General features: G+C 41.1%; 1 protein-coding gene across 1 annotated transcript in view; it reads left to right on the top strand.

Annotated features, from left to right (window-relative positions):
* Positions 1-26,280, top strand: part of NYAP2 (neuronal tyrosine-phosphorylated phosphoinositide-3-kinase adaptor 2) — a 250,748-nt gene that overhangs the window by 184,457 nt on the left and 40,011 nt on the right. The window contains exon 5 of the mRNA XM_047082987.1: positions 25,138-25,241. Coding sequence (XP_046938943.1) covers positions 25,138-25,241 — 104 coding nt within the window. The remainder of the gene's footprint in view (positions 1-25,137; positions 25,242-26,280) is intronic.

Here is a 26,280-nt window from a genome sequence, read left to right as displayed (position 1 = left end):
TAAATAGCTATAGGTGTTTGAGAAGATGCATGTATTTTGTCAAAAAGAAAAGAAATGTAGGGAACAAATTATATTTTGTAGAAAAAACAACACCTCTCCCAAAGAAGGTTGACATCACTATCCAGTTGGGACTTATGATTAATTTTAGGCTTATTAGTAGTATTTTTTAATTATTTAAATTTTTACCAGTTCTAGGGGCGCCTGGGTGGCTGAGTCAGTTGAGCGACCGACTTCGGCTCAGGTCATGATCTCACAGTGTGTGAGTTTGAGCCCCGTGTCGGGCTCTGTGCTGACAGCTCTGAGCCTGGAGCCTGCTTCGGATTCTGTGTCTCCCTCTCTCTCTGCCCCCCCCCCCCCCCGCTCATGCTCTGTCTCTCTCTGTCTCAAAAATAAATAAGTGTTAAAAAAATTGAAATTTACACCAGTTCTGTTTAAAAAAAACATGAATGATATGTACTCTTACTGGGACTAGAGGTCTAAAAGCAAAAACATTACCTGAATGTTTATTACGTAACAGCCACTGTCCTAGTGTCTGAGAGCACAATGATGAATAAGGCATCCTTGCATTTAGGTGCTCGACGTCAAGTGCAAGACAAATACAACCATTACAATATAATGTGTTAGATACAAATAATGCATGAAACAAAAGAGAAATCAATTCATTTCTCCTGGGAGTGTATGATTTGGGCAAGAACAATCAGGGGATTTTAGTGGGTAAAATAACAGCTTGAAGATGTAACATTTGACCTAGTAGAGCTTGAATCATCAGGAACTGCTCACCAGGAGGATGCTGGGGAAGAAGTCGGCCGTCTGGATGAACACCTAAAATGCTGTAGGATGGAACAGAGTGTGTTTGGAGTGAAACGCGGGGCAAGACTGACAGAAGAAACTACAGAGTTGGTTGGTTCCAGAGAGCAAGAATCCTGGAGGGCCTTGTATATTACCTAGAAATGCTTTCAGCAACAACATGCCAATTACGTGGCTTAAGTAATAATGGCTTCTGCTAACCCCCATCGCACTGCCAGCTCCAGGTATTTTCCAACTGTTCACTGTTACCATTGAGGACACGGGGACTTTCTATTTTTTTTTTAACTCTGCCCTTCTGCTACCCTTGACGATTTTTTCATGATCATGAGCTGACATTTCTGGGCATCGTGCCCCAGCAAACGGTCCCTTTCATCTGGTCGGCCTAAACTGGGAAACATGTCCTCTGGACCCATCATCACTCAGTGAAGGGGAATGGGATCTCCATGAGTTTACAGAGGGCCCTTCTTTCTCTTAAATCTCTCAGAAATGAAAGCAACAGTCTGTTCTCAGGGATAAGGGGAGAACAGCGTTACGTAAGCAATGGACAGTATCTGCCACATCATGGTTAGGGTTTGAACATTATGCGTAGCTATTTTGTAGTCACTTAAATATTTTTAAGATAGGTATAAGGCAATTCCATTTTCATCGTGAAAGGTTCATGATGACTCCAAGGCTTCCGGAAGTGGTGACTGCGTGGCCGTTTATTAAAATAGAAATTGTCCGTATGAGTTGCGTACCATAGTTTAGGTGAGGAAGTCAGGACTTCATTTCTGACTATGCTAAGTTGAGAGCGCTCTGGGACATCTAGTTTAGAAGCTAGTAGACACTCGGAATTACAGGTCTGGAGCTAAAGAGACTCAGCAGTATGACAGACTGAAGTTAGAGACGTTTGGAGTGTTCAGAACCCTAAGACCAGATGATTGTAAACTATAGGAAAAGGCCATGGAGACGGCAAGGAAAAGGAGTGTGGACCCTTGGCAACCAAACATTTTTAAGTGTGGGCAGAAGAAGAAGAATTCGTGCTATAAATGGAGGTGAAACAATTAGATGGTCCACAATTAAACTTTAACTGAACCTTCGGAAGGGTGCATAAAAATGAGTACAACCGTGATATGTTTTTGACACTTTGACGTGACTCCTCCGAGAAATTTAGAGTGTAAACAGGATTTATAACACACTTTCACTTTCTTCAACTGCAAATTCCTGAAGCGTCTCTTCTGCTTGTTGACATCTCAAATCTGCCTTCCTGGGTCTTTCAGCTCTGTTTGTAGGGCAGCAAACCTTCTGCTGATCGGAAGAAATGACATAAATATCTTCAGTCCCGCACCCTCTCCATCTTACGTGACGAAAGAAGTAGACAAAGGTGGAAAAAGAAAATATTTTTGGAACATTTTGATAAAGACACTTTTGTGCCTATGTTAAAAGAAATGTGAGGGGTGCCTGGGGGGGGGCTCAGTGGGTTAATTGTCCAACTCTTGGTTTCAGCTCGGTCATGATCTCATGGTCCATGAGATCAAGTCCCAAGTTGGGCTCTTGCTGACTGCACAGAGCCTTCTTGGGATTCTCTCTCTCTCCTCTCTTTGCCCCTCCCCCACTTATCCTCTCTCTCTCTCTCTCTCTCTCTCTCTCTCTCTTCCCCTCTCTGTCTCTGTGTTTCCCACTCTCTCTCTATAAATAAATAAATAAATAAATAAATAAATAAATAAAAACTTAATGAATAAATAAATGTGAAATGCAGGAGCAAATGTAGAGTCCCACAGACAACAACGTCAGTGCAAGTTAGGGTTTCTTATGTACCAGAGAAACTATCACCATGAACACTCAAAGAGCATTACGATTACTTGAACAGTGAGATGGCCTTTGTCCATCTTAGGCAAATAACCAGTGAAGGGAGCATTTTGTTTGGAACAGAAGTTGGTATTTACCCTTCTCTTTTCGTCACACTACCTCTTCATTATTTTCTCCTCGCCACTGGGCCACTGAAAAACGAATCCCTCTACCAGAAACACCGGAACTGCGACCCATAATCTTTCTCCCTAAACAACAGAGATACTCAGGTCCACACCTAACGCTAGAGAGGAAAGAATACTTCACCTGTTCCACCTATCAATACCCACCTCTGCCAACTGTCTGCCTCTGGTTTTCTCTCTCTCTCTTTCACACAAGCACACACACACACACACACACACACACACACGCGCGCACACGCACGGATGGACTGCTACCCGTCACAGACTATCGCTTTACCGAAAGCAGTTTAGCCACTTGGAATGGTTGCTTTTAACAACTCTTTTGAGGAATGGAAGAATTACCGACATAAAGCAAAGGAACGTGTCAGGAGATCTCAATTCTAATTAACATTGCCACTGGTTGCTGTGTTACTCTATTAAAGTCACTGCTGTTTAGTAAATCAGAGATTCCCCAGAGGGTGATTCCTGAAGGCAGTGGAGGATGGGGACCCAAATGCTCATGAAAATAACGGGAAAAAGTGGAAGTTATACAAGTGAATATAATCACAAAAATTCAAATTTCAATCACTGAATCAATCAACAAATAGTCTCTAAACAGCTTGTATCCAGCTCTGTAATGGTTTCTGCGGGACAGATAATCATGTCTGTGCCGGTGCATGTGCACTAACACGCATGCACACACACGCACCCACACATTCACACACGCACACACACATTCACACACACACAGGTTATACGAAACATGGTCTCTGCCACTCAAAGATCTTGCTGTGCTTCCTTACGACACAAAATGATGGAACATAAATTAATTAGTATAACTAAGTGTATTTTTATGGTCACCTACTGTTTACTGTACATTAATATCATCCAAAGAAGAGAAAACTAGGGCAGGCTTGAAAAACGATGGAGGGCTTAATGGAGACGTGGAGTCTTAAACCAAGATTATGTCAGGTATTATTTGTAATCAAGTCTTTTTGAAATAATGATAATTATTATTAATTGAGTAGAGATGTAGAGAGAAGTTTCCACATGGGGCAAAAAGGCTGAGTGAAGGTGCAGGCACACCTGTCATGGCTTATCCCTGCCAAGCCAGACTGACTGAAGAAGCATTTTTGGAAGTAAATACAGAAGGCCTTGGCTCAACTCTGTGTGGAACAATCTTGAAAAGGCCTCAGTTTCTAGGGTCACCTAGGTGGCTCGGCCCGTTAAGCATCCAACTGTGGCTCAGGTCGTGATCTCGCGGCTCGTGGGTTCGAGCCCCGTGTCAGGCTCTGTGCTGATGGCTCAGAGCCTGGAGCCTGCTTCAGACTCTGGGTCTCCTGCTCTCTCTGTTCCTCCCCCACTCGTGCATTCCGTCTCTCTCCCTCAAAAATAAATAAACGTTGAAAGAAGACCTCAGCTTCTATGTGTTCAACGATGTGTGTTTCTGCCATTTTGAGGAGATCCACCACGGGATGCAAACTGAAGTGCCAGGAGGACCAGCTGGAACATTAGCAAGTAAATGAGAAGACGTGCCTCCTTCAAAACAGACGTGCTTTGCTTATACATTCCATACGTGGGGATGTTCCTGACTCCCACAAAGCATTTTCCCCATCCTTCCGGAAACTTGAAGTTTTTTTCTTATAGGTTATATATTTCCACATTGGCTAGAATCTTAGACATGAAAAAAAAAATATTCCCCCATTGCAAAGAAAATCTGCGTACTGATGAGCATCAGGACTGAATGATGGACATGCAGGTGACCTGGAAAGCACAGGGGCCTCTCAAGGGGACAGAAGCTATTCGATGCCAGCTGATGCTCACCATGAGAACCGTTTACCCCCAAATTTCAAGATTTAGTTGCTATTATGTAGACTCTCCCAAGTTTTAAATACGGCTCAAATTTCAGGAGAAATTGAATCGAATAATTCACTTCCTCTGGCTGGGTAAGACCCAAAGCTGCCAGTTTGCTTTTTCTGGCTTGTAAATCAAGCAGTGACCGTTCCATGAGGCATAGAATTGACCCTGCAGCAGAGAGGTTGGGTCACAGTAGAGGCAGCAGGTGCCGGTAGACATCCTGCCCTCTTGGCTTTCATTTTTCAGAAGCTGTACCTCCCTGAGAAGGATGTACTGAGGGTCTGAGTGGGGATCAGAGAATGGCACATGGCTTTTGGTGAGCAAGAAGGGAGGAACTGAGGTATGGCATTCTGTGAATAGTAAGGACTAGCAGCTTATCCCTTCACAACATCCTGGAACACTGGCCTGGCCTCTGACTGGGACAGGTGGACAGGTGGGTGTCAAGAGTCCGGATCTGGAGTTCTCTCTTGTTCAGCAAGAAAGCAGGATGCAGGATTAAAAATGCGAGAGAAGCTAATGTCCGGGGGGAGACAAGAGCCCCGAGTAAGGGCCTTTGCTCCGTTTTTATTAGCATCAGAAGACTTATAAGCATGATGGACGTGCACAAGGAAACAATGAAACCGTGAACATTAACTCACGGGCGTGGGGGAAAGGGGGTTTTGGAGATATGTGGTGTTAGGGGTTGGCGTCAATACAAAACAAGATTCTGGTGCTGGGCGAAGGTTGTTTTCAGCAGACATGAGGCACCACATCTGTTTACCTAAACTGGCCTAGGGGACAAGAAAGACAGAGCATGCTACCTCAGGGTCAACAAGGCACCTGTCTTTAGCTAATGAGCTCAACTCTGGGCAACTTTGTCCACTGAGGTCCATAACCCTATTTACCTGTTTACCTAATTTGGTCCTTCCTTCCCATGAAAGCTGCTTTCTGCTATTGTACTAAGTTGGGGGGAGGCATTTCTGCCCTGAATACCTAATCTTGTTTACCTCATCTTGAATATTTTCATCTTGAGATTCCCTATTCCTGTACCTTCGTCCTGTACTGGGGACCTTTGTCCCGCTTGTCCTATACTGGACCTTTGTCCTATACTGGGGAACTTTGCCCCGTTTACCTATTTTATTTACCTAATCTTGTTTACCCAAACTTGGATGTGTACATCCTATGGCTTTCTAATTATTTATGCTTTGTTAACCCATCAGTGTAGGCTCAGGGAATTCCTAAGCTTGTTCCCCACAGGTGGGTAGAGTTCACATGAGGTTTCCAGTGAGGCCAGACTTCATACTTTACGGTTCGAAATCCCCAAATATGGAACTCTGTCCTTCAAGGGAAAAAGAGACTCCCTCATGATGACCAGTATGGCCTGAAGACTTAAAAAGCCATCTTGTAGATTCTGCTCTAGAGAACAGTTCTGGGCCTTTTCATGACCCATTGCAGGGAAACATTTTCCACCACCATTCATGAGTCAGTCCTTCACATCCAAGAAGAGTCCTGTGCACACAAGTTCGGGGAAGCAAGAACACACATAGTTTTGGTTTCACTGAAAGAAAACAAAGAAATGTGCCAATTCTCGCACGCCACATTTGTAGAGTAAAATTTATGCATAAAATATAAGATAGTGGTTGAGCACTGTGATTTGGCCATCCAGTAGATCTGGATTTGAATTTTAAATCCGTTTTTTTTTTTGTATTAGTGATAGCATGGGGTACATCCCATCATCTCACTGAGCTTCATCATAAGGGATAGACAATAATATCATCTAACTCAGAGATGCTGTTGAGAATTAAAGGTGAGAATTAAGTGAGATAATGTGTTAACACACTTAGTATGGTATCTGGAGCACTACAGACATTAAATAAATACTAGCTAGCACTATGACTCCAGATACCTTTCCAGATATCTTTACAAGAGAGCACAGAGAAACACTGGTACGGGGTAATGCAAGAAAGTTTCTATAAGTGGTGGCATTTGAGCTGGGCCTTGAACTGAGACAAATTTAAACAGAGACGGAAGCAAGAGAAGTGCAGCCAAAGGGATCTTGGGTTGTTTTGTTGGGGACAGTGAGAGCTCCAGTTCCAACCTGACCACTGAGCATACCCATTCCCCAGACTATGGTTTCTAAGACATTAGCCACTCTAATTCATATTCTAATCATGTCTTTGAAGAATAGGAAGATTACAAAGATGTTAGGGTGTTAGCCAAAGGCCTAAGATTGGATATCCACCAAGGAGATCTAGCTGAATGGGAGCCATTTAATACAAGCAACAGAAAACCAGGATTCAGCAAAGGGAATGACGATTGAATTCCAGAGTGTAGTCTTTGAATACCGAATTTTTACCAGTTGAATTTTTTGAGCTCATTTATCTATTTTGAGAGAGAGAGACAGCGAGCATGCACACGCACAAGTGCACACACGAGCAGGGGCGGGGCAGAGAGGGAGAGAGAGAATCCCAAGCGGGCTCCACACTGTTCATGAGGCTAGAACTCAAGAACCATGAGATCGTGACATGAGCTGAAACCAAGAGTCTGACACTTGACTAACTGAGCCACCCGGGAGCCCCTTAACCAGTTGATTTTTTTTTTAATTTTTTTTTTCAACGTTTATTTATTTTTGGGACAGAGAGAGACAGAGCATGAACGGGGGAGGGGCAGAGAGAGAGGGAGACACAGAATCGGAAACAGGCTCCAGGCTCTGAGCCGTCAGCCCAGAGCCTGACGCAGGGCTCGAACTCACGGACCGTGAGATCGTGACCTGGCTGAAGTCGGACGCTTAACCGACTGCGCCACCCAGGCGCCCCTTAACCAGTTGATTTTTAAGAAAGATGCTTTCCTCTTGAAAATTCCAAAACCTTTTTACTGATGATGCTGGAATCACTGGCGAACTTTGCTAATAAACCTCCTGGCAGCTACAGCTCAAAAACATTCATGATCCAGCCCTTTATATCCAAGAAGAGTCCTAAGTACACAAACTGAGAGAAGTTGACCAGTGTCAAATTGGGCAGCAGGACTGGGAACTGTGGAATAGTATTTATGACAGTAATTCCTGGCAAAACATACCAAACCTATATGGTTTTATTCTCTCTCTTTTTTAGTCCAGGTGAACCATGCTTTGCAACAATGTTAATAAGTTAATATTTTGGTGGGAATGACTTGAGGAAATTTCATTACACTGCTGTGCCCCAGTTTTTCTATCTTCATAGAAAAGATAAAGGAAATCTCACTGTGTAGGTCATTGTAAGGATTAATTTTCAAAACGCATAGAAATGCCTGGTATAAAGCTGGCTTATAATAGCTAGTAGGCCCACAGTTTATGCTGCTACCCTTCAATTTTACTTAAAAAATCTGAAAACTTTCAGGCTTTTTTCTAGGACCGAGACTGAATGTTTCCTTGGGAAAGCAGAGCTCATTGCAAGTGTGATACAGGGTTTTCTCTAGATACACATGATGTAACTGGCTACAGGACCACTGACAGTCCGTGCTTTTGTTTGTGGATTTTCCAACAAAGATTTTAGGTCAGCGTCATAGCCATTTTCGGGTTCCCCTGAGGCTACATTTATAAAATTTGGGGAAAGGATCAGGTGCAGGCTTTAAGAGTTGGTTGCTGCATTATACAGAATCATCATAAAAATCTTAATCTCTCGCAGTGTTTCTGTTCTGCTTAGTAGCAATGAATGGGATTTGAAATTATGCTGTCGAGGATGTGCAAATCACAAGAAAATATTGATATCTCCAAATGTAAACATATCTTTTAATAAACACCTGACTTTCATTCATTCATTCATTCATTCCCTTTATATTTATTTTCTAACAAATATTTCTTCAGCATCTACCCTATACCATTGCAGGGGCGAGGTGCAGAGGTGCAAAGTGTGCAAGGCAAATATGGTACACCAGACCCACATTCCCAAAGGGTATAGTCTAACAGGGGAGACAGAAATAAAATAAAACATTCTCTTTTTTTAAGTTTTATTTATTTTTTTTTTGAGAGAATGAATGAGACAGAGCGTGTGCAGACAAGTGGGGAAGGGGCAGAGAGAGGGAGACACAGAATCCGAAGTAAGCTTCACGCTCTGAGCTGTCAGTACAAAACCCAACGCCGGGCTTGAACCCACAAACTGTGAGATAATGACCTAAGCTGATGTGAGATGCTTAACCAACTGAGCCACCCAGGCGCCCCTAAAATAAGAGTTTCTTATAAATGTTATGAGGGGGGAGTACTAAAGACAGTGACATGATTTATTCTCTGGTAATTCAGACAGGCTTCCTAGAGAAAGTGATATTAAATTTGATACTGGCATGACAAATACGAGTTAGGAAGTAAGAAGGGATAGAGTGTGCCTACAGCTCACTCACTGAAGTGTGGATGAAAAAGATTTACTTTCAGAACCCAACTGGTATTAAGCATTTTAATATGGTGACATAATTCCCAAACCATATCCTTTTCTCCTTCTTCCATTTCTTCACATGATCTGGCGCATTTGGGATGCAGTTATGGTCCCAATACTCTCCTTCCCTTGTATCCATGCTCTCGCAATGCACTTTTGTAGTTTCTTATCAGGAAGCAAGGTCTGTTTCTTACCCCCCTTGAATCTGGGTTGGACTCGTGTCTTCTGTTGACCAGTTAAATGAAATGGAAGGGACTGTGGGTTCATTTCTGAGCTTCAGCCTCAAGAATACTTCTACTTGCTCTTTTCTAACCCTACCACCACCATGTAAACGAACTGGAGCTAGCCTTTTGGAGAAGGGGATATGTGGAGGAGAGCCAAGAGTCTTCGGCCTTCATGTAGCCAACCCCCAAACATGTGAGAAAACACAACATGAGATTGCAGAAATACCTCCTTGACCACAGGTACATTATTGAGCCCAGCTGGGACCAGAAGAACCACTTAACTGATTCGTGGACTCAGGAACAGAACCAAATGACTGTTGTTTTGAGTCACTGAGTTTGGGTATAACAGAAAATAGTTAACTGACAAAGATGTCACAGTCTGTTTGAATTTTTGCTGATTTTCCCTCAAATGGAAATGCTTTATTGTGATGATTAGCAGAGCATGCTCATTGCAAAACAAAGTCAGGGGTGCCAAAGTCAGGGGTACTTGCCTGAAGCCTCCGACTTCAGCTCAGTTCATGATTTCATGGTTCACAAGTTCAAGCCCTGCATTGGGCTCTGTGCTGATGGCTCAGAGCCCGGAGCCCACTTCGGATTCTGTGTCTCCCTCTCTGCCCCTCTCCCACTCAGGCGCGGGTTCTCTCTCTCTCTCTCTCTCAAAAATAAATAAACATAAAAAAAAAAAGAAAAACAGAAAGTCAAAGTAAAAAGTGAAAACCCACTCTCATATCTTTTGCTTTGCCATCCCATGTTTCAAAGCATAACTTTTAACTGTCATGGTGTCACTGTCTAGGAGCTATGTATTGAGAGGAACCATGAGTTCTCTCTCATTTTGATCACGCAACAGGAACAAAACACCAATCTGGTAGATTTCAGGCCTCCACTGTAATTTGGGCTTTTCTGCAGGATGTTGACTAACTTCCTGCTTGGCTCCCCAGCAGTCCTCAGCAGCTGTGGGCTTTAGTGTCTACGACCCTCCAGGCTGTCATTCTGTACAGTCGGCTTAGGCACCAGAACATAGTTCTCCACATCTGCTCTCCCTCTCAGTTATAATTGGGTGCATGGTTATTTCCTCTGGGAACACTGGCCAGATCTCGTTGCTAGGTTCTGCTCAGTATTTTCACACTCTAGCGTTTAACACTCTCTTCCCTAATTCTAGTAGTAAACACATAACAGAATTCTCATTTGGAGAGCCTTCGGAGGGAAATGTAAGTCAGATCCCCAATAGCCCACTTTTATTTCTCTGTGGAAAACTGTGACTTCGGCCCGCTAGAATTTGTGATCACCAGAGAAATAGTTTGGTTTGTATTTCTCCCGATGCTGGCCAGATGGCTTTGAGAAACAAACAGAAAAGGGGAACGTGGGGTGAGTTAACCATTTTAAAACAGCCAGAGTGTGTCTTTATCGGAATTGAATGTAAATAAGCAGGGTATAACCTGTGGAAAGGTAATTTAAAAATGATAGAAGGTAATTACTCTCACATAGCAAGGCAAAAAGCTAGACCATAGAAGCATAACTTGCAAAGGAAGCGATCAAAATGAATTTTGTTGTCCTTAAGTGAACTCTCATCTCTAGCCTAGGAAAATGGTTGCAGGCTGAGAGACTAGACTCTAGGTATTAGAGAACCTTGGAGATAGACACTGGGTATTTGTGTGATGACTCTCCATCCTTGAAAGAAACTTCCCAGTGGAGAATCAAGGGAGGGAAACTAATGGGACTACCTGTAAATCTTGCCATTGGCCTCTAGTCATTGAGCGGATACAGTAAAATAAAAGTGCGAGAGGTTAGCTGTGTAGGCAGAGCAGAGAGCTGCCGGGCAAATAACTGTCCAGCCACTGATGGTGGGTTAAAAGTGTGCATAAAGTGGGTTTTCCATGGACCAGATTAGGCCAGAGAGAGAAACCCTGGGGTTGGATTAGGTCATGTGATTGCCAGGAATGATGAGGACTCTGCAGGACGTGGCTCAAGGGGTACTACAGGATGTTCAGTGGGCAGCCAGAAGGAGATCGCCAGGTGGGAGATGGCCATTCAAGGGAGGCCTTTAGGGTACACTCGAAAGCACCCCAAGAAGAGAGTTGTTCCCTTCTTCTTTCATCTCTGGTGTCAGTGAAGAAGACCTTCCCTACCCCCTCTCCTCAACCCCTCCCTCCTCTCTTGGCCCTTGTCAAGGCCGATATGTTGGGGACCAAGTTAGGGGCAGAGGGGCAGCCTGGAGATGAGGCAGAGAGAAAGGTCGTCTACTTGTGTGCCAGGAACAGGGCTAAATGGGCTAGGAGAGAATGTTTCCTTGAAACAAAGTTCAAAATTGTAATTAATGTAAAAAAAAAAAACCACTAGACATTTAAATTATTACTCCAATACGACTTTTTTTTTTTGACTTGAAGAAACTGATTTTTTTTTTTGTCTTTTCAAGTTTTTATTTAAATTCTAGTTAGTTAACATATAGTGCAATATTGGTTTCGGGAGTAGAATTCAGTGACTCCTTATAACACCCAGGGCTCATCACAAGTGCCCTCTTTAATGCCCATCACCCATCTAGCCCATCCCCCACCCACCTCCCTCCATCAACCCTCAGTTTGTTCTCAGTCTTTAAGAGTCTCTTATGGCTTTTTCCCTCTCTCTTTTTTTTCCTTCCTCCTAAACACTCATCTGTTTTGCTTCTTAAATTCCACATGTGAGTGAAATAATATGGTATTTGTCTTTCTCTGACTTATGTCACTTAGCATAATACACTCTAGCTCCATCCATGTCATTGCAAACGGCAAGATTTCATTCTTTTTGATGGCTGAGTAATATTCAATTGTGTGTGTATGAGTGTGTGTGTGTGTGTGTGTGTGTGTGTGTGTGTATACCACATCTTTACCAATTCACCAGTCGGTGGACATTTTGGTTCTCCCCGTAGTTTGGCTATTGTTGATAATGCTGCATGTACCACTTCAAATCTGTATTTTGTATCCTTTGGGTAAATACCTAGTAGTGCAATTGCTGGATTGTAGAGTACTATTTTTGGCTTTTTGAGGAACCTCTGTACTATTCTCCACAGTGGCTGCACCAGTTTGCATTCCCACCAAGAGTGCAAGAGGGTTCCCCTTTCTCCACATCCTCACTAACACCTGTTGTTTCTTGTGTTATTAATTTTAGCCACTCTGACAGGTGTGAGGTGATATGGACAAAATTAATTATCAAAATGAAAAGGAAAGTTCTGGGAGTTGGCCTAGGCTTTATCCAAAGGACGAGAAAGAACTGCCTACTACCCCACCGCGGGTTAGAACTGGTTTGTGGGGAAAAAAGAATAACTTTGTTTTCTGATGGCATTGGAGGTCCTCTGCGTTCAATTGAACAGTGAAATATACAAGTTTAAAGAAAACAGAACTTGATATAATTACAAAGTGTACTCTAAGATTATTGCACATCATATTTAATCCAAATTCTGGAATTTAAGTTGATCACTTTTATGGATCATCTGTGACCCATTTAAAATAATGCCTTATATTTATTTGCCATGTGTTAGCTTTTCCAATACTTTTATAAGTGCTGTCTCATTTGATCTTCACAAAAACCTGTACATCTCTGGCGTGGTGTTGTGATCTGATTATTTAGGTGACCAAACTGACGCTCAAGAGAAATCAAGTAAATTGCCCATTGGTATGTAGCAGATTCAAATAAAAAGATGGCGTTCAGGGGCACCTGGGTGCCTCAGATGGTTAAGCATCTGACTTCAGCTCAGGTCATGATCTCGCAGTTCATGAGTTGAGCTCCCTTCTGACAGCTCAGAGCCTGCTTTGGGTTCTGTGTCTCCTTCTCTCTGCCCTTCCCCCGCTCATACTCTGTCTCCTTCTCTTCCTCAAAAATAAACATTAAAAAAAAAGAGAAAGAAACATATTTCAGGTTCCTGACCCTTAGTACAGCTCTCTTTCCATGGTTTAATTAGACTGGGTTTCCCTATTTCCACCTGCAGGCTCATAAATCCATTAATTTATTCATCCACTCATTTATTTAGCTAATTTCTTTCAATATAAAGCTATCAAGCATTGAACATATGCCAGTGGGAGAAATTGCCATTAATAACAAAAGTTAAGAATATAATTAATCTGTAACCAAAGCCACCAACCAAGGAAAATGACGCCGCACTTTTTCTTGAGTGTGTTACACGGCATCCAGGAGACATGGGAACAGAGATCTCAGGTGAATTAGGGGGAAGAGCATGAGGGTATGGTGAGAGGAAGCTGAGGGCCTGACAAGGGCTAGGCCAGCTGCCTATATGAGTGATTCCTGATCTTTAGGTCTTTAGGTCTTACCTAAAGATGACAGGAAGTCGCTTATGGATTTTAAACTTGGGGCTTGTGTGATCAGATTTACAAAGTCAGCTAATGCATCAGCATCCTAAACCAAAGGAAACAGAATTATGAAGATAAATGTGCTGCCCTAAATAACTTGCCTTGTAAATCCAAAGAAGAAACATTTTCTCTGTTGTCTCAGCTCTGAAGTTCCTCTGTCCCTATAACTAAGTGAGGGGTGCTTACAACGGATTGTTTTGATCCATCTAAAAATTAATTCTTGAGCACCTGAACAAGCATGTCACACGTGGGGTTTTCCCCCCCGAAAAAAACAGCAACATTATGTGCGCTTGTTTTTCTTTGGTTTCATCGTTTACTCATTCAGCAAATTTCTCCCAGTGAGAACACGTGTTTGAACAGCACGGTATGGGGTAATGACAGATGACCTTTGCCTCCAGGGAGCATATATGATGGGGTTGATTTTATATAGCAAGGGGGCATTATTGCCCCGTTCAATAAGACAGGATGCTGGACTTTGTTTTGCACTAGTTTGCTGTGTTTTCTCTAAACCATTTATATTCTTTTTCCTATTTTTTTTTCTATCAAGATGGTTGGCTAAAGTTATGGGAGCCATTTGGAATTCAAGAAATTTGATGATGCTAACTGGTATGCGTAGGTGTGTGTATAATTTTAAGCTTGGGTCTTATGTGATCCAATGTGCAAAGTCAGCTAACTACTATCATATACAATACATAAGTATATGTGTGAGTACACACACACACACACACACACAGTCCCTTAAACTTGATTTCTACTAAACTAGACCATGGCATTATATACTATACAGATACCCTGAAAACTGGTGGGAAAAAATACAATTTGATAATGATTTCATTCTTGTCAGAGAAATTCTGAATTTCCAGGTACTCTCTGTGCGAGTCCCGTGGGCAAAAAAATAGTTAACCAGGCAGATACAATTCAGATAACACACAAGGTAGCTCCACCTCTTTGCCTCTCAGTAGATGAATCCTGTTTGAGGACCACAATGACAATACACTGGCTTGAGTGTTGACCTGAGTGCCAGCTCCTTCTGCCTTTCCCTGCAGGGAGCATGGTTCCACCCTGTGCCCTCTCTCCGAGGACTCCTCCTGACATTACTTCCCAGTTGCCCGTCATTGGCTTGCTTTGCAAAAGCCCTGTGGGTATGCTGCACCAGCAGTATTCACAAAGAATGCCCCGTTTCTGTGAAAAGCCATAGTAGACACGACAAAGAAGAAGGTTCCTTCTGACTTATGCTGGGCGTTTACAGAGACTAGTTCTGGAAGCTTTGTAAGCCTACCAGAGTATGTATCAAATAATAGTGGCACTCCCACCTACTGTCCAAAGCAGGCACTGCATTTTCCCCTCAATTTTTTTTTTAAATGTTAAAATTCAGTCGAAGTCTGGTCAATGTATTTTTTGCCTTTTTGCTGGCAACTTGGGGAAAGTGAAAGAAAGGAAGACTATGCTTTTAACGTACTAATGAGACATGTGCAAACAACTCGTCTTTTACCCTGGCTTCATTCTTTAAAATATGGTTTAAAACAATTCATTCGATCAATAATTCATGAGTCCTGATCAAGGGTCAGTTATGTTACTCAGGGGAAATGTATGGGGGAATGAGACAGACGTGGCTCCTGTCTTCACAGAGCACATGATCTAGTATATGAGGGAAGGGAAAGAAGGGGGGGGGGGACAAATGCACCAAGCAGAGCGGAAAGGGGTGATTAAAATCGTAGAGGAAGAGAAGACGTGGGGCTTTAGGAGACCCTGACGGGGCGTGGCAGGGGTGAGGCTGCAGATGAGACTGGTTATGTAAACTGAGTCACGTGTACCGTTGTGAGGAGGCGGTTTAGATCTCCTTATAGTATAAGCAGAGGAGGCGAATGGTCAGATTGGCCTTGAAAGAATACAAATAGCCAACATTTCTTGACATCCTATGCGGGTTGCTTGGGTAAAATCTCCGATTATTCTCTTATTTCTTACAAGAACTTCATAAAGTGGATACATTTATTTCTTCCCATCTTACCTGCGGACAAACTGAAGCTTAAAGAAGTCAAGCAAATGGTCCACGATGGTCCGCTGCTAAGTGACGAGAGCTTAGCGGCCCTGACTCGAGAGCCCCGGCAAAAATCGGAAGGCAGCCCTCATTGACTGACTTGTGTCACATGTCCTCCCCTGAGCCAATCAGTGAGTCTGAGGGGATGGAATAACTGATTGGACGGACCTGTGTCACGTGGTCACTTCTGGGGCTGGAATCATGGCGCCTCCTTGCACAGAGCTGTAAGGTCTGAATGTGTTGGTTATGTTGTTCTCCAAAGGAAATTCAAACTGTTCTTCCAGAAAAATAAGAGCAGGTGGATTCTGGACCGGTGAAAATGAATGACAGACTACCCTTACCTCGCTTAAATTTAATTTTAAAGCATTTTTTTTAAAAATCACGTTTAACCATTTGCTACCAAAACTGTTACCAACAGCTTTAGAAGAATTTTAGCAAATAGCAAACTTGAGTTAGACATAATCCTAACAACATTACGAAAAGAAAGCACAAAGAGTAAATCAGAAAGGAGGAGTAAAAGCCATGACCTTAGTAAACGAAGCTTAGGATCCATCAAGAGCACTTTTGAGGGCATTTCAGTTATTCCAACAGATTTCATTTATGAACGTCAAAGAATCAATGAATGAACCTTGGAGGTTGCTTCTTATTATAAATGATAAAAGTGCCCTGAGAATTTGGATGGCTTCCCTCAGGTCTCGGAGGCAGGCAGCACCTTTTCTTGGACATTGTCACAGAGACTTTCCTAGGGTAGCATTTCAAAACTGGTTGTTTTCCCAATCCCCTAAAGTTTTCAAAGGTTTTCCTTTGTGCTTCAACATGGTATTTTCCTTTGTTTCAATCTGTGTTTTTTAAGTACTCCAATGACATATTAATTATATAAAAAAGTTACCTTTTTAAGGGAACTCTTTGGGGACTCAGAGTCTATATAAAGTGACTATTCTCAAAATCTTCAGTCTCAGGACTCCATATGTTCATAAAACTTACTGAGAATCCCAAAGGGTTCTCCTGGATCTGAAAGTTAAGTCTAACATACGGGTTAAGTATGACAATATTTATCATATGAGAAATTAAAATTGAAAATTAAGAAAATTATTCATTAAAAATAAATCCATCATATGTTAGCATAAACATTTTTTATGAAAAAAAAAACTATACTCCTAAACTATAACAAATGGTGAAGAGATTGAAATTGTTTTATGTGTTTGTAAATCTCTTTATTATCTGACTTAATAGAACATAGATTCTCGTAGCTGCTTTGGACTCAATCTGTTGTAATATGTTGCTTTGGTTAAAATATATGAAGGGAATCTGGCTTTGTACAGATGTGTAACTGGGGGAAAAAAGGAATATTTTGATAGCCTTTTCATATAATTGTGTATATTCTTTTTCAATATCCTACCCAAACTCAACGAATAGCAGTTTTGTAAGGGTTAGTTACCTATCAATAAACTCATCATACTCTGTTGCATTAAACTCATTGGTCTATCTTGCACTTTAAATGGATCTTTTATCCATGCATGATTTATAAGATCATGCTTTTAGAAAGTATCGGTTCACAAAGTCATGCAAATCTTCCATATGTTGACACATTTCATTATAAAAATCAATACAGCACATTAATTAATATCACCACTGATCTCATAAGAAAAGTCTTTCAGTATTAGGATGCTGTCTAGCTCACAGTGGTGCAGACAACTTTTTCAAAATTTGAATTCCTGCTTGAAAGCTCAAATTTATCATTGTCAGCAAATTCTGTCAGTTGTCTTCCTTAAAGTAATAGGCTTACTTTATTCATTTTTGACAAAATATCTGTCAATTACTCAAGTCTGTGTGGCAATAAAAAATACATAATTACCACTACAGTTTGGTGCTGTTGCTTTGATGTGCTAAGGTCACAGCTGATTTATGCAGCATGGTTTTTGGACTTTGAGTGCATTTGTCAACCCAGTGGGAAAAGCAAATTACCTCTTACTTAATACTTCTTTGAAAATAGCTTTGACCTTATGTCACTACCTCCTCATAGGATCTTAGAGACCTCCAGAAGTTCTGCTACGGAGTGAACAGACATGGCCATTATTGGAAATCAGATTGGAGTTCCCTTCCATCGTGGACTTGACCACATATGCTTTTGGATAAGTCTTGTTCCTAGGCACACAATGCTGAACTTACGTTCATAATGGACAATGGTTCAAGGCAAAAGCATAAGGACCATGGCCATGGAAATAAAACCTACCATAAGGACCATATAAATTATTTTGGACCAAATTTTGTTTCAAGATGTTTGTTTTTAAATAAACCACAGGGCTCCTGGGGGCTCAGTCAGTTAAGCATCCAACTTCGGCTCAGGTCATGATCTCAGTTTGTGGGTTCGAGCTGCACATCGGGCTCTGTGCTGACAGCTCAGAGCCTGGAGACTGCTTCAGATTCTGCGTCTCCCTCTCTCTCTGCCCCTCCCCTGCTCACACACTCTCTCTCTGTGTCTCTCTCAAAAATGAATAAACATTAAAAAAATGTTGAAGTAAACCACAAATGTCAATGGTATAAAAAAAGACGTCATTAGTATTTCATCCAGTTTTGATTTTCATTTATTAGGAATAAAGAGTTTTTACATTAATAAGGTGGGTGATACATAAAATTGAAACTTGGATTTCCTTCTTTTTATTTTGTCATTTAGAAGTGAAATATAACACATTTTAAAAATAAGTTAAAATGGGGCCCCTGGGTGGCTCAGTCGGTTGAGTCACTCAGGTCATGATCTCACAGTTTGTGGGTTCGAGCCCCACATTGGGCTCTGTGCTGCCAGCTCGGAGCCTGGAGCCTGCTTCAGATTCTGTGTCTCCCTCTCTCTCTGCCCCCCCTCTGCTCATGTTCTTTCTCTCTCTCTCTCTCTCTCTCAAAAATAAACATTAAAATTTTTTAATAAAAAATTTTAAAAAATAGGTTACATAATTTTGTCATGTTTTCATTCCTAATACGGGTGATGAAGGGTTTTATTAAACTTTTGTTTGTTTGTTTATTCTGTTTCTGATGCCATAATACAAGGTAAAATGCCTATCCCCATGGTAATATGCATTTGATCCTGATACAAATCATGCTATGTCTTTTTAAATTTGTATCTTGGCAAATGGATTTTCTTTATGTTATGGTAGTAAGTATAATTAAACAGCATATATTACTTAATTTTTAAAAGTTTATTTATTTTGAGAGAAAGAGAGAGAGAGAGAGAGAGAAAGAGAGAAGGCATGCAAGTGGGGAGGGGCAGAGAGCGAGAGGGAGAGAGACAGAGAATCCCAAGCAGGCTCTACACTGTCAACATGGTGCCCAATGCAGGGCTCGACCTCACGAACAGCAAAATTGTGACCTAAGGTTGGACACTTAACCGACTGAACCGCCCAGGCACCCCAGTAGCATATATTACTTATTAAAAAGGTAAAATATATTCCTTTATACACATATACTATAATTTTATTTTAATGTGAAATAAAGTATTCTTGAAGACAAGAACACCTTTTATACGCAGCTAAAGTGATAAATACCCTAAGGGGTGTTTCAGAAATTATATATTACGTGGGGTACCTGGGTGGCTCAGTCGGTTGAGAGTCGGACTCTTGATATCGGCTCAGGTCATAATCGCACAGTCCTGGGATCCAGCCTCGTGTCAGGCTCCAAGCTGAGCAGAGCCTGCTTGAGATAGTCTCCCCCCACCCCGTCTCCCTCTCCCTCCCTTGCTCACGTGCACGCTCTCTCTCTCTCTCTTTCAAAATAAATAAATAAACTTAAAAAGAAAAAGAAATTATATATTACAATAAAAGAGGCTGTCAAAAAAACAAAAACAAAAACGAAAAACTGTTAATGCCACACCATGCTATCCTGCCAGGTAAGAAACCAAGCATGCATTGCAGTATGTAGGGCATCCCTGTGTGGTAGGCAGTAGTATGATTTATATTATGTCTACATAAGAAAGTGGAAAGTGGTAAGGGGAATCTCAGCTCTTCAGACATTTAGAAGGAACACAAGTGGGCATTCCTAACTCTACATGCATGTGATTCTCCTTCTCTCCACAATGGATTTGTACTTCTACAAGTACTTCTAGAAGCCATCCTTGGCCCATAAACTCTACCTATCATGTCTCCACCTCACTTTTCTTTGGGTTTTAGATCTTCACCAGAATTCCAGTATTCCCAAGGAGAATTACCAGTTCGTCCAGTATCTATAGTTTTACTCTCTGGCCCTGCAGATAACACTAGGACCTTGGTCTGTGACTATGGGGTACTTGGGACTCATCCAAAGCTATGTAAGTCTCATTCAGAGGAAAGCTCCACGGAACGCTGGAGAGAGGAATATCTTCTCCCAGGGTAGATGTTTGCATCCTGCTGGTTTTCTTTCTCTGGTCACAAAATGATCACAACTATGATTAGGCCCGTTTTCTCTTTTCAGCGCCATACTGACAATGCTGGGGCCTATGAGTTTCTCAGGGATCTACACAAATATTGGGTATTAAAAATAAAATGGTAGCACTAAAATTCCAGAAGAAACTTCCAGGTTAACATTAATGAATGTTTAATGAAATTATACAAAGTATGGCATCAGGTTCACGGAATCAATTGTTAAATTCAGTATTAAAACAATTCTATTACAGTTACTTGGTGATCAAAAAGGATGAAATCTTACCATTCTGGATGGAGGTAGAGTGTATTCTGCTAAGCAAAATAAGTCAGTCAGAAAAAGACCAACATCACATGATTTCACCCATATGTGGAATTAAAAAAAAAAACAGATGAACATAGGGTAAGGGAAGGAAAAATAAGACAAAAACAGAGAGGGAAGCAAACCATAAGAGACACTTAAATACAGAGAACAAATTGAGGGCTGCTGGAGGGGTGTTGGGTAGCAGGGTGGGCTAAATAGGTGATGGGCATTAAGGAAGGTACTTGTTGGGACGAGCACTGGGTGTTATATGTGAGTGATGAATCACGAAATTCTACTCCTGAAACTATTATTACACTATATGGCAAGTAACTTGGATTTCAAGAAAATTTAAAAATAAATAAATAAAACAATTATATTACATTTGGGAACAATTTCTAGATTCGATTGTGTCATACTGCAAGAATTCCTGAGTCTACTTGATTATTGCCTAGAAATCATAGCCAGTCATGAATGAATTGGATTATTCACAGTCCAATCATTCCTGAAGCAAAATTATAAAAATGCATGCAAATTATATACAGGACACATGACATTTAGCGTGGGACTTGAGGGCATCTTATGTGTTTACTTGTGATGAGTGATGGAAGCCTTTAAACAAAGTGGTGGGAACCATGAAGGTTTTACCATAGTCCTGGTACAACTACCACTTATTACTTAAACACCAGTTTATCTCAAATAGCATATGTGTTATTTCCAACAAATGCCTTCCTTAGAAATGAAAGTAGAATTTGTAATAAGCATACTTTGTTGTATTGTAAAGGGACCTCTCTGTGACTTCCGTATAGCCTTGAGCCATTGATTAGAAACTTTCAGCAACATGACTTGGGGAAATCATATGTTTCTGCTACTAGAGAAAAATATTGTGTATTAGGGAAAAAAAACTAAGATAGAGGAAAGATATGTCTCAGAATTTGACTGATTTTATTTCTTTGATGCTAGATGAAAGTGTTTTCTTTGGTGAAAATGCCCTACTCTCCTGTGCTGTGTAGATACAGAGGTTGAGAAGAGTCATTTGTCTTTGCTTTCTGAAAGCAAAGAGAACTCCAGTACTCACAATAATAGCAGTGAATGCCTTAGAGATTATTTGGTAACACAACTAAGGACATGATTTTGAAGAGAAATACAATTCACCTTGAAGGGAAGATGAGAAATGATTGAGAAATGACTATCTCTACAACAAAACAAAACGAAACGAAACAAAACAGTGATAAATTGAATCCACTAAGAATAAAAACAAAGAAATATTAAGTCACACAGTTTGCTGGGTACTTACATAATAAAAATTTTAAGATGATCATGAGTCATTACTTGGGAAACATTTCATGATAATATCTTGATAATGGTTTATTCCAAAAAGTTAAAATTGGTCTTTCTTTTCCTTTCCTTTTCTTTCCTTTCCTTTTCTTTGTTCTTTCCTTTTTCTTTTGTTCCTTCCTTCCTTCCTTCCTTCCTTCCTTCCTTCCTTCCTTCTTTCCTTCCTTCCTCCCTCCCTCCCTCTCTCCCACCCTACCTCCTATCCTTCCTTCCTTCCTTCCTTCCTTCCTTCCTTCCTTCCTCTCTTTACTCCCTCCCTTCCTTCCTGCCTTCTCGGCTTCTGTTTCTATTCTTTATTTTCCCCTCTGATTCTCTTTCTTCCTTAATCTACTACCTTTTTCTTATTCTTTCTTCTCTTTGCACTTGATCTGCATTGAAATTTCATATACGACATCAACTGTTACTTCTAGGATGATGATTAATAATAGAGCTTACAAAGAAAGAAGCTTTTCCTTGGATGTGGGAATAACAGGTGCCTTTTAGTTCATCATTAATCTCTTAACGAAATGGAATGAGTTTTTCTTGAGGGAGGAAAGTTCTACCTTAGATCTCTTTTGAGGAACATGGCCATTGTTCTTGAGCCCCCCAAAAACCTTGGCAGTTTTTACATGAACAAAATTCAGGATGAAAATGTACTGTTTTTAGTGTCATGGCTCCTAAGCTTCCCTGTTTAAGGCTCAAAGCACAGTGTATTTCCAAGGGCAGGTAAGATGGACAATTTAACTTCAATGTCATAGCCCTAAAGAATCTCTGTGAGGCTTGGTTTTAATCAGAATCTTTTCTGGGATTTTTTGATTTTTGGGGCTTCTTCAAACAATTCTTTTGGTCAAGGAACCTTGGTGGATGCTACATCATAAAGACCCCCAACATGGTCCTTTAAACTCCATTATATAATAAACTTGAAATGCATGTAAGGGCCATGTAAAACCGAAAGAAGGGCAAGGAGCCAAAATGAGAAAGATAAAGATAAACCAAAACTTTACAATTGTAATAATATCCCTACAACATGACACCATTAAGCAGTAATGTTATGTAGTGTGTATGTGTGTGTATTTGTCTCTGTAAGCATGTGGACATAATGACTTTATGGTCACAATGTTAGTCTGCTGCTGCAGGTAGAATCATGACCCATATGAGCCATGTTGGGATCCAATGGTTGACTCCAGTGTGACCTCACCTTAGCGCTAGCCCACAGTGTAGTCGGCTAGTAGCCTAAACTGCTGTGTGTAATGTGGATTGAGTGGTTTATACTGCAGTACCTAAGGGGGCTTCGTGAGCTCAGACATGCTCTGGACTGATGTCCAATGGTGGTAAGACGAAGCCTTTGCAGGTCATAATGAAATGGGGAGTCTGTCTGGATTTTGGTACAGCTCAGTCTGTTCCTTAGAGATATCTTTGTCTATGTTTGAAAGAGGCTGGTTAAGTCAGAATCTGAGTGGAAACCTAGCAGGAGAAATTAATCCACAGGTACACTAGATAATGTAAAAGGCCTCGAATTGTGTCACTCATCAGATAATCTCTTTAATATAAACTGGAAAAGGACCTTAAGTAAAGAAATATTATTTGCCGTCTTTTCCTAGGAAAAAATAGTGAATTTTCTGACTCCATGTGACTAAATGTGCTACCACAGCAAAGGGATGCATGGAAACATTGGCCCCGTTCTAAATACACATCAACCAGGATTGTGATAGATGCCTTTACCCGTTATTTTATATAATAAAAGATGATTTGCTGAGGTATGCAAGGATTTATGCCTCCTGGGAAATGAGATTAACTTCTAAGTTACAGTGATAGTTTATGCCATCGTATGATACTGTTATATTTAAACACCTTTCAAAAGTGGTTGAGTAGACTAGAATCATCTGCATAAAAAGTAAGGCAGGGAGAGTTTCCAACCTCATGCCTCCTCTGAAATGGACCCTAGAACATCACAAAGCCTTTGAATGAGAATCACTGCCTTTGTAAGTGGGGAGCTAGGCCTTGAACTCAGGCCTTAAAGCATATTCTACATTACTTGCATTGCCTCCATTTGTTTTTAGGAGTTGCCTTGACCTTTCCTAGGTTAAACTGAGTGTCTTCAGTGAAAGAAAAATGCGTATTAATTGAACACTTACTGCGTGGCCCACACCGACATAAATGCCCAAAGCCGCAGCAGGCATTGCAAACACTGTATAAGTGCTAAGGCAGTTTCAGAAGAGAGACTCAGGATGCTTCACAGTAGGAAGGACTTGCTGAAGTTGGTCTTCGGAAATGGGTAAGACTTAGTCTGACAGAAGTCCACACAAGGGCCCACCCTGAGGTGAAGGACAGAAGCAGGATCAAATGCAGAAACTGAGAGGGGAAGACAGTTGCATGTGCTTTGGGGAGAACAGTGGAAACAGAGTGGATCTGAGCAGATCACAGGAGGCCTCTGAAAATTAGTCAAGGGGGTTTGAAGTTTTTCTCATATGAAATATGGAATAATTAGAAAACTTGGAATAAGGTGGGTGGCTTCAAAGTAATTTAGGAAGCTCAGTCTAGGAAAATGGTGTCTAAGTTGGTTTTGAGCAGAGAGATTATGGGGGTCAGCAAGGAGATTTCCAATATATACATGTGTATGTAAGTATGTGTAGAAATTGGCAGCTTTTCTAGCTAACTGTGTAACTCTATGGAATATCTTTCGGATTAGAGATAATTCAAATATAGCCCAGACAGAAGATGGAATATACCTGGCACTCAAAAAGTTACAGCCAATATAAACGTCTGTGACAAAAGTATTTTCTTCTCAAACGTCTTCATCTATATTAACATTGAAATTAAGATCCGATCTGTACCCTCTTGGATGAAGGGAACTCTTCCATTCCCAAATTCTAATCTCCAAAGTATCCCATCAATGGCCTGGGAAACTCATTTGAGCTTCTGAAATCAAAGAAGAGTTAGGGGAATGTTTTTATAACTTGGAAAATACTATCATTATGAAAAATACCAAACATCTTAGAAGATGGTTGTCAACTTGAAAGTGAATAGAGATAAATTAGAGAAGGGCTACCTTTCAGCCCAAGCCCCAGGTTCTAGATTTCAAGATTAGAAGAAGGAAAAAAAAAAGAGAGAGAGAGAGAAAGAAAAGAAGGGAGGGAGGGAGAGAGGAAATATTTTGGAGCAGGTAGAAAAGACATTTCAAGACCTCTGGACCAGCGCTGGAGGAAACGTTCATGTCACTTGCTTTTTTTTCCTGAATGGGGCTCTTGCTCTCGCACTCGCTCTATAAAAACTAACCCCAAGTGAGGTAAAATGCCTGAGGGAACAAGGCCTCTGCTTGTTCCCTTGGCTCGTTCTTTATTTCCGGGAGCTGAGTGCAAATAAAGCTCGTTTTCGAGTCGGTTGTCGTGAGGCTGTCACGACCTGCCAGGTACCAGCAAGCATCTGCAGTATTCAATGCACTGAAAGAGCGTGTTGCAAAACAATACGGGAGCCTGAACGCCGTTGGTCGCTGCAGACCCTGCTCAGCTAATACTTTGCCTTTTCCCCCCCTTTTCACAGAAGCGAAAGTAAGCTGCAAATTAGGCCGGTCTGCGTCCACATCAGGTGTGCCCCCTCCATCAGTGACGCCTCTCAGGCAAGCCAGTGACCCGCAACAGAGCCAGGTACCATCACCGTTAGCCAATCGTGATTGACTTCGTGTGATGCAACATGCCAGGCGCTTCCACGTCTGTCTGTCCTGTGTTGCCGTAGACAACTCTTGCGTTTGCTTTTATTTTTCTATGTGTGTATGGGTGGAGGGGGTGAGTTGTGGCGGTCTGTGTTCTCATCCGGAAGGGAAAGTCTTTCTTCTCTGTGACTGGTGAAACTTCCTTTGCTGTTTGTTACCAAATCGTTTTTTTGTCTCTGGTTCCCATCATTCTGTAATATTAATGTAGTAAATTTGTACTCTATGTATTGGCTTAGTGGTTATTTTTTTTTTTAAAGCTCTTCCTCTCTTCCATGTTTTGTGTACTTTTATACTGTCTCTGAAAATTTATCAACATTTGATAAATTTATCTACTTTGTTTCATGTAGATTTCTTTTTAAATGTTTTGTCTATAACACTTGCACAGATGTTGTCAATGAATTTGTACATATCTTTCAGCTCTTATCCTATTAGACTGTAATATTTGTGGCCGTTTTGCTTTTATTTCTATTTAGCTTGGAGCATGATTGTAAGACACTGTGGCTATCGATGTCCTTATAAATATTCGTATGCCAACTCATCTGGATTGAACATGGCAGCCAGTCTTCTTTCTTAGGCTATAAAGACAAATTGACCGACCAGATAGTCTAGATATTTACCAAAAACTGTAGATTCATAAGGCGATCTTTAAATAAATGATTTTCCTCTCTTACACCAACAACATCAGAAATGTTCTCAGAAAGAGAATGTAAGTGTTCATGCATGGTAAATAAATAAGATCTCTATTATCGCTTGGAGAAAAGAGACAAGAAATAAAGGCATAAACTAAAACATCATTTAATCCTTTACAGTAAGAGTATGTTGCTCTGACGTTCATTTGGGTACATGGTTGTCTCTGGGGAATAATCACGACACATAAATGTCTGTGCATAACTCACCCAATAGAAATTCAGTACGTTGACTTAATTTGTGAAACTTAATTGTTGTTAGTGTTAAGTATTACGGGTGTTAAATAG

This window comes from Lynx rufus, unplaced genomic scaffold (assembly GCF_022079265.1).
Source record: "Lynx rufus isolate CCGP_SWC_20201006 ecotype Redwood Valley unplaced genomic scaffold, mLynRuf1.p SCAF_2, whole genome shotgun sequence".
In the NCBI taxonomy this organism is placed as follows: domain Eukaryota; kingdom Metazoa; phylum Chordata; class Mammalia; order Carnivora; family Felidae; genus Lynx; species Lynx rufus.
This window is presented reverse-complemented; position numbering and strand designations above follow the sequence as displayed.